The sequence below is a fragment of the Varroa jacobsoni genome, unplaced genomic scaffold (assembly GCF_002532875.2).
Source record: "Varroa jacobsoni isolate VJ856 unplaced genomic scaffold, vjacob_1.0 scaffold_1265, whole genome shotgun sequence".
In the NCBI taxonomy this organism is placed as follows: Eukaryota; Metazoa; Arthropoda; class Arachnida; order Mesostigmata; family Varroidae; genus Varroa; species Varroa jacobsoni.
The window spans coordinates 169,830-178,775 of record NW_019214167.1 but is presented as its reverse complement, the minus strand read 5'-3'; the positions used below and the strand labels follow the sequence as shown (position 1 = coordinate 178,775).

Here is an 8,946-nt window from a genome sequence, read left to right as displayed (position 1 = left end):
ACAAAAACAAAACCAAGAACAAACGGCACCATCATCATCACCTTCTTTTATATATATATATATATATAATTAGTTTTACCATAATTAATCGTCATAACTAATTATCATCATTATTATTATTATTATTATTATTGTGAATGAATCACCGTATCATAATCGCTTTATGAACAACTGGACGCCAGCCGTTCTCTAGTGTATATATATATATATATATATATATATATATAATGTGTACTTATATACCGTCATCCTTCTATCACCTGCGCAATCACCGTCTCAACGGGAGGAGAGAGGTGGCAGATTCGGTCTGATTCTGCAAAAAACAGAAAACCGCCGGCCATAGTTACTGCTGGCAATGGCCATAGTGAATATTGAGGGGTGCGTTCCCTTCGTCTACCTGTCCCATTTACCAGCCCAAGAAGATCTGTTTTTTTCGCCTCTAGTGAATGGCGATCTCTATTGAATGGTGCTCGAGGGGGACGGGGTTCTCACGTTCTCAAGCTAAATTTATCATTACTAATAGTATTATCATATCATACCACAATGTGTTGTAGGTGTGTACGGGCACTCGCATTCGAGTTAATTAAATTAACAAGCTAGCGCCAAAGCAAAGCGTACAACATTGTATCATTCCCCGCTAGTATTTCTAGAGATATTATACATTGTTGTTATATATATATATATATATATATATATATATATACGGCGACCAGGTGATACCCGTTACTCTTGAGATGGTCGTCCATTGAATTCGACTGATGACAAAAAAAACCAGAGCCGACGGTTCATGGATGACTCTGGAACGACGTTGACCAGTGCGTCATTATTACGACCGTATTAGCGACGTTCGCAGCCGTTGTCTCTGCGTGGACTTCGTTTGTTTGTTTGTTTGTTTATTTGTTTGTTCACATACGATTTATTTCATCATTTTCAGTAGCAGACTCAGCAGCATCAGCGTTGTCATTGACATCAGGTTATGCTCACAACATTCACAGTCGTCACAATATTCACTTCAGACGGCGACATCGTTAACATCGAATGCTTCGGCATAAACTTAACACCATGGCGCTCGTCTTCGCGCAAAGAGCATAGTAACCTGAATCTTCTTTATTATAATAAGCATCATTTCTTAGTTGGCAATCAACCTTGTTACCATTAGTAATAGTAAAAATAACTGTAGATCTCTTAACGTCTATGAGCGGCGAATAGCGTCTACTACTAATATTCTTCTCTCACGTCAATATCGATCATGGCTGGCGTCATAGACATCAGTCTTGTTCAGTTAGCTTATCCATCCATCTACCAAGTGATTCCGCCTCTTCCGCACAGCCTCTTCTCGGCATGTGTAATTCTTGTTTACAGCCACACTTCATCATTGGTAGCATCACAGTGGCAATTACTTAATTTATAAAATTCCTTTACCCTTTGACCGCCAATAATGCCCCAGTGAGTTAGCGAATGAACGTTGTTAACTTCGTGACCACTAAGTATTATTGTTATTACCATAATTAGTTGACATTAGTCCGAATCGGTACTTCCGCATGTAGAATCAAGTCATACCCAACTAGCATTCCGTTCGCTCACTCGTCCACTCGTTCGACTTCGGTAAACAAGAATAATGAACGTTCGTTTGCCGCTTCATCCATTACTCTGCAGCTGAGATCAATTGACCTCACTCACTCGCTAAGGTTTAATAACAATCCGTGAAATATTCCGACGTGTCTACCTCCCAGTAGTTGTAGAAGAAGCATAGGAGTGAAGAAAGAGCATCTTTACATGCTTGCCGCTTTTTGCCTGACTAATCTTCGTCGGACAAAGGTTCGTATTGGTTCATGAGCAAATTGGAATTTGCCGCCGCCGCCGCCGCCGCCGCTGCTGCTGCTGCTGCTGCTGCTGCTGCTGCTGCTGTTGGGGGACCATCGCGCGAGCCGCCGCCGCCGCCGCTGCCGCCGCCGCCGCCACCGCCACCGCCGCCGCCGCCGCCGCCGCCGCCGCCGCCTCCCCCCCCTCCTCCTCCTCCTCCTCCTCCCCCGCCTCCTGCTGCTGTTGTTGCTGGACCTTGTGGGGCACCTCCAGGGACGCTAGGTACACCCACGGTAGCGAGTCGCACACCGAGCGCACTATAAGGGTACGCATAGCCACCACCTGCCTCGTCAACAACCATCTCCGCCGGGCTGGAGCGGGGTTCTGGTCCTCCGGGACCGACACCGGCCTGCTGCTGTGGTGTTGTAGGCGGTGTCGCACGGGGACCCAAGGCAGGAATCTGAGCGATCGGTGGTGGCTGACTTGAGCTTGGCCGGCTTGGAGGTGTTGGGGTCGGCCGCGGACTTCGTTCTTGTGGTTCACGCATTGCCTCCTCGATACGTGTCTTCATGTAGTCGAGCGGCGAAATTGCCGGTGTTCGTACTCGCGATGGCGGAGGGCCAGCATCTACGCCAACACCTGGCGTCTCAACACCGCCGCCTCCACCGGCACCGACCGAGCCTGCGCCAGGCGCCTGTGGAGTAAGTGCCTTGCGCAGTTTCCAAGATTCTGGCGACGGATCAACTGGGGCCGAGTGCGAGATGTTCTTTTGGATCATAGCGGCAATATGCTGCGACAACGAGACACTTTGATCTTTACAATCTAATGTGGCCGGTGGGGTTGCTAACTCAATGCGGGGCACTTTCTCAGGGGGCGGGCCTGTGCCTGGTGGCGGGCCTGAATTAAATGATGAAATCAGTGTTTTCGGATCACCCTGATTGATCTGATGTGTGATAATTGCATCAATAAGATTGGCCGCTGTTAATCCACCCGAATTCTTCGGGGCGTTGTCCTTTGCAAAAGATGCACTAAAGATCCTCTGCGCCGTCTCGCCGCTGTCAGCTTCGGCTCGGTGCGACTGTCGCATCTCTTTCTCGAATTGCTCCTTACTGAAGGGTTCGACGCGGCCAGGTGGAGGTCGGCCTGCTGTTGCTAATAAACGCATCTGTTGAGCGGGATGAGCCTGTATAGGATGCGAACCTGGATGGGGATGGCTTTGGCCCTGATGTGGCCCATGTACCGGATGCCCTCCATGATGGCTATTTGGACCTACCGCCTGACTCGCTCTACCACCTAAATGGCCATGCATCTCTAGCAGGGACTTCTCAAGGCCTTCGGCTGATCGCTTCGTGGGTGTCGTTCTGTCGGAATGGCTCTCCTTTCCGCCAGCACCGCCGCCAGGTGGAGGAATGACAAGCGAAGGTTGGGCCGCAGCGGCGTTTACCAGTGTTTGAAACGGGTCATGCGTGGAAGGCGAGCGCGATTTCGTCGCGGGAGCCTGGATGACACTTTTCGTTGCCGATGTTTGCCAGCGAATAACGTTCTGTCGATCCATCGGCGGGGGCATGAACGCATGACCAGTGGTTGGGGGCCCTCCGGCCACACCAAGGACACCTGGAAAGCCAACGGGCGGCGTTTCCCGGCCAGCTTTCTCATTGCCACCACCGCCGCCGCCTCGTCTCTGTGGCATCTGCTTCGATGTGTTGAAGTCGATCATCAGCTGCGAAGTCGCTGCCCGTCCACCACCCCCGCCGCTCTGATTGGCAGCCGCTGCTGCAGCTGCCTGTGCGGCGTGTACGGCCGCTTGTTGTTGTGCAACTTGCGCTTGTTGAGCCATAGCGGCAGCTGCTGCTGCACTTGTTGGCAGGCCTGCATAGTTTGCGTACACTGCTCGATAGTACTGCTCACCCGTAACCCCTTGTGCCGCTGCCGCAGCAGCAGCAGCAGCGGAGGTCACCTGCTGTTGTTGTTGTTGCTGCTGCTGTTGTTGTTGTTGCTGCTGCTGCTGTTGTACCTGCTGTTGCTGCTGTTGTTGTGCTGCCTGCTGTTGTTGCTGCTCATAGAGTTTCTTGCCATAGTCCATTGGTGTGCCAAGCGTGATAGATCCGTCCTTTCTCTCGAACGGCTGGCTGTGCCTACCGCCCACGGTGACGCCGAACGCCGGGTGCTGCTGCGCGCCGACAGCGGCCACGGCGGCTGGATGGGCGACACCGAGCGGCGTCCCCTGCGTGATCGACCCGCCGGCCTGTTGAGGTGGCGGTATCACAAATTGCTGCTGCTGCTGTTGTTGTTGTTGTTGCTGTTTCGAGATCAACGGGGGCGGCCCGGATGCAGTGGTTGAACCCTGCTGCTTGGCCCCACTAAGAACAGTTGGGGCCATGGTAGCAGAGGCACCTGCCGCCGCAGTCGTGTTCGTGCGCTGTCGCGCTGAAGGTGGCGGTGTGGGGGCGGCACGGTAGCTGTTCGAGTGAGCCGGTGGTGGAGTTGAATAGCTGAGCTGCTCGACAACGGAGCGTGTCGGCGTAGACACTTTACGGTATTCGGTGGACGAGATTTGTGGACTGCTGGTTGACCGCGCCGGCTTCTTCGACAGATCTAATGTTTGCACCTCATAATCGGCCGCGCTTGTCTGCGGCGTATGGGCGGGCTTTGGTCGATGCACAGAAAGTGCGACAGGACCTTGTGATGATGATGATGATGATGATGGTGCTGGTCCACTGTTGCTGCCACCGCCCGTTCCTGGCGGCGGCTGTTGAAGCTGCATTTCGATTGTCTGAAAGATGAGGTCACGCACCGTCGGTCCAGTGCTGCCAGAGTCGTTTGCGCCAGCGCTGGTTAAATTACTGCCGCTGCTAGTGCGTAACGAGGTCGCCGCATGTGCCGAAGATGACACGAGCGAGTGTGGATGTGTCGACGACGGCAACGGTAAAGACGCTGGCCGACCATCTCGTTCGGCTGCCGCCGCCGCCGCCGCTGCCACTGCGTGCGGTGAGGGCACGCCGTGATGATGCTGCTGCTGCTGCTGTTGTTGTTGTTGCTGTTGCTGTTGCGAGTGTGGGTGATGTCCAACGACGTGAGATGGATGATGACCGCCTGGCGGCAGTGGTGTTCGCGTGTGTGTCGCGACAGGCGCAACAGGTGGTGCAGATGCCGACGGAGGGTTCTGGCCCAGCGCCAGACCGGCAGCAATGCTGCTACTGGCATTACTGCTACTCGTACTCGTTGTTACTGCGGCGTTTGCGTTGGCCTTATTCAACGACTCCCCCTCATCCGCACTAACAGTTGCACTGCTGTCATAGCCATCTACCGTAGCACAGTTCGACTCCGATACGCTGTGTGTTCTGTGTTGATGCTGCTGTGCCTGATGTGCTGCTACTCCTGACCCTATTGAACCTCCTGATCCTACTCCCCCTATTGCTGTTGCTGCTGTTTGTAGCTGGTGGTGATGAGATCGCCTGCGCTCACGAGCGCCTTCCGTTGTTCCGCCGTCGACGACGCCAGCTTCCCAGTTGCCTACATTTAACATATCACGCAACAGGTAAACGCGAAAAACAAGCCGTACAATAAATATAGTTTATTAAATATAGTATATGTTATAATTCTAAAAAGCGATATTGCATAATGATCATCAGTACGCTCCACTAAAACATCCAATACATGGACGTTAAAACAAAAAGGAACCAGCTGAGGAAAAAGTGCCACAATAAGCTATTAACAATAGTGCTTCTATACTCCGCCGTCCTGTCGTCACGTCGATTTTTCTTTTGCATTCCCTACCATCGTTTTCCTGGATGTCTTTGGGACTGCACGCGCTCGCCGTATCGCTGGTAGTTGAAGTGCTGTGCCTTCTTTCCGGTGGCTCCTGTTTGATAGCACTGCCATTATTGATCTCGTTTGTTGAAGTGCAATGCTTCGTCGCGGACGTCAACGTAGAAGCTTCCACCTCGTCTTCCGCTTCTGACATGGGTTCATCGCGTCCTTCCGCTTTTCGGAACTCATTAACCTGTTTTTTGAACAATAAAGATTGAAGGGATGATAAATGTAACACACGACTTATTAACTTTTGCATCGCATAAAGACTTCAAATCAAAGACGCAAATTTATAGTATAGTTATCTTTAAGCTAGTAGCTCTAAAGATATAATTGCGTCTCACAGAAATTATTAGGTATGACCTCAAAGCCACCAAAGTTATGTCGTATCTGATATCTGAATCACGTATATCTGATACACGATGCGCGTGCATTGAGTATATGATAAAATAGTACTGATAAGGTACGCTCTCTTTCTATATAGAATGTCTAACTACAGGCATACATGGCGCATGAAAAAATGACAAGTTCGATTAAATTATTTTTTTTATACTGACCATGTGATGTAAGTTATGTTTCCGTTTATTGAGCGCATAGAAATTCTTGCACAGTAATCGAGATTTAGTTACAACGACAGAAGAGACCGCTGCCCAATCTGTGCCATAAATTCGAAGCGCTGTTCGGATGAGCTCGACTTCGGCGTTAGTCCATGCTTCAGCGTGTCCTCTGCCCTCGTGCGGTTCGTAACGCCGCGTAAGGTTGTTGAAGCATACCGAGCAGCATTTATGTACACCGTTTGGTATTAGTTGCTTGAGATCGGGTGACCCAGGGCCGCCCGTCTGCTGCCCTGCTAATTGCTGATCGCGCCGTTCTAACCATCTCGGTAGAAGTGTTCGCAATCTTCGTACACGCCTCTCGCAGCCCACAATTGGGCAGAGTCGCATCGCAACGTTTTCGTTTGTGTTAAAGCGACAGCGGGCGCAGACGCGCAATTCACCGCCAGCTGCTACCACCTGTTCGGCGGTCAGTCCGTATAGATCACAATTGGCTTTAGTTAATATACGACTTTCGCTGTCTTCGACGTACCCACTAGCGGCAACACTTCCGGATGCTCCAGTGTTGTCTGCCGATCCGGTGGTACTAATTGCAGTAGCTGCATCGGCTCCAGCTGTTGTTGCCGTCGCCCCAGGCGTCGGCGCTCCAATCGCAACACTAGCATTGCTTCCTTCCTCTGAAGCCCCCGTCACTCCGCCCGGACCAACAATTAATGAACATTTACACAAGGCGCACTCCGTCGGTGACATAACCCCATTGCTAGTTGTACAGGCGCTGCTGCTATCCGAGGAAGCTGCTTGCCGCCGTTGGGGCAAAACAGACACACCACCGCCTGAATTTGCGCTCAAACTCGAGGCGGCGGCGCCTGCCAAAGCCCCCGCCTGCTGGGGCTGTTGCTGGTTTTGTTGTTGGCTGCGATTGCTGGCGACATTGTTGTTGCGCGTTCGTTTCCGCGCGTTGTGTTTCCGTACGAGACGCTTGTAGTTTTCGCTCTTTTTCGACATGTAATAGTACTGGACGCAGTCGGCAGTAGTTTTCCTTTCGATAAACGCCGATATCGAGCCGAAGTTCTTAGGGAATTGGACGTACTTTTCGCGGAAGATTGCCTTCTCCGCTTCCGTCCAGTGAGTAAGAGATTGGCGTTCCTTATATTCGGACGCCAGGTCGTCTACTCGAGAATTCTCTGAAAGGAAACGTATTGAACGCTCCCAACGATCGAGCAGTCGGGGTGGGACGACGGCGTACGAACGCATTCGTTTCTCCTCGTCCTCTTGTTGTTGGATCCCATCCATGATCTCCTCCATCTCAGCATCACTGCGGACCCTTTGACCGGCGCGCGAGAAGCGCTCCTTCTCCTCGCGTTGCTTCTTCAACTCAGGGAACTGCTTCTCGAAGAATTCGCGCAACTTCTGGTCCTTAACGCGGCGAGCTGCCGCGGCTGCTTTGTTGCCAATGTGCCGTTCTTGCTTCTTAATCCATAGTCCCATCTGGTGCGTGTAGTTTTTACTCAGGTACTCGTCTCGCTTGGACGTCTCCTGGTGACGCCGTTTGAGGAACGCACTTAATCGACTCTTGAAGGTAGCGAACTTCTTTTTGTTTTCGTGGTATACGGCCGTGTCCGTCGGTTGATTGTACAAAGGAAGCGATATTTTGGGGCCGAAGCCGTTGAGCAAAGCATGTGCGGCCTGAGCCTTCGAGCGGTTGTCCGCGTAGACGACCTGCGCCGGAGTCATTTGTCGTTCGGTGCCCGTAGCACACTCGTCACCTTCCGCACCTTTTCTCGTCTCATGTGCTTCAAGATCAGCTTGCTTCTTCCGCATCTTATTCGTCGTACTCTCTAGCTGGCTAATCTCTCTATCCAACTTGTTTATCTGAGCTACCAATTCATCCTTTGAGCTACGCTCTTCTGGTAACGTTGGCGAGATAGCCTCAACTTGAGGAATATATGCAGGTTCTTTTTTAACGCTAATTCCGCCGGCTGTTCCGCCCCCTCCAACCGATGTATCAATGACAAGTGGCTGTGAGAGACGGGGCCGTTTGTGTGGATCCACTCCTGCGACGCCTGGCGGCAGCCCCGCCATACTGACGCCACCCTGGCCATCAACCAAAGCGGTATTCGCATACAGTGCGCGCGCCGACACAGGGCCATATCCTCCCGCCGCTGCTGCGGCCGCCGCAGCCACCTCGAGACTGCTGCGATGGGCAGAACCGCCTCCGTTGTGTTCCGACCAGTCGTGCATGCCTCCTGGCGGCAGCAACGAGGGTCGCCGGCGGACAACCGGTGCATCATCGCGACCTGCATGATGCACCGCCGCGGCGGCAGCGGCAGCGGCGGCAGCAGCCTGTTGGACGTGAGCCACCTGGGCGGCTTGTGCCGCATGCTGTTGGGCAGCATGCTGGGCGGCCAATTGTTGATACCGCGCTAACTGCAGCTGGAAATCAGGTGACTGATGAAAGGCTGCCACAGCGACGTCCGAGTCGCGAAATGATGGTAAGTAGAGCGGATAAGGAGAGGGCCGCGCTGGGTCACCTCCAGCACCCAGTACCGCTCCCACACTGGCTACTCCGCCTACCCCACCAACGCCCGTTATTGCCACACCTCCGCTGCCTGGGAATGGGTAGCCACGAGCTGCCCCAGGCGGGCTGCTCATGCCGCGATGGCCGTGTTTGAACGGCGACGACGCCGCCTCATGGCCCGGCCTGCAACATAGAATAACATCCGCAAAGCAAACACGTAGTTAGTTTGTGCATTTACTTTTTCCACTCGTCTAGTAAGTA

The 8,946-nt window shown here is 52.6% G+C and overlaps 1 protein-coding gene across 1 annotated transcript in view; it reads right to left on the bottom strand.

Moving 5' to 3' along the window:
• Positions 1-245: 245 nt before the first annotated feature.
• Positions 246-8,946, bottom strand: part of LOC111268216 (uncharacterized) — a 48,137-nt gene continuing 39,436 nt past the window's right edge. The window contains exons 3-6 of the mRNA XM_022847059.2: positions 6,171-8,868; positions 5,581-5,806; positions 1,963-5,316; positions 246-313 (exon numbers count right to left, since the gene is read on the bottom strand). Coding sequence (XP_022702794.2) covers positions 246-313; positions 1,963-5,316; positions 5,581-5,806; positions 6,171-8,868 — 6,346 coding nt within the window. The remainder of the gene's footprint in view (positions 314-1,962; positions 5,317-5,580; positions 5,807-6,170; positions 8,869-8,946) is intronic.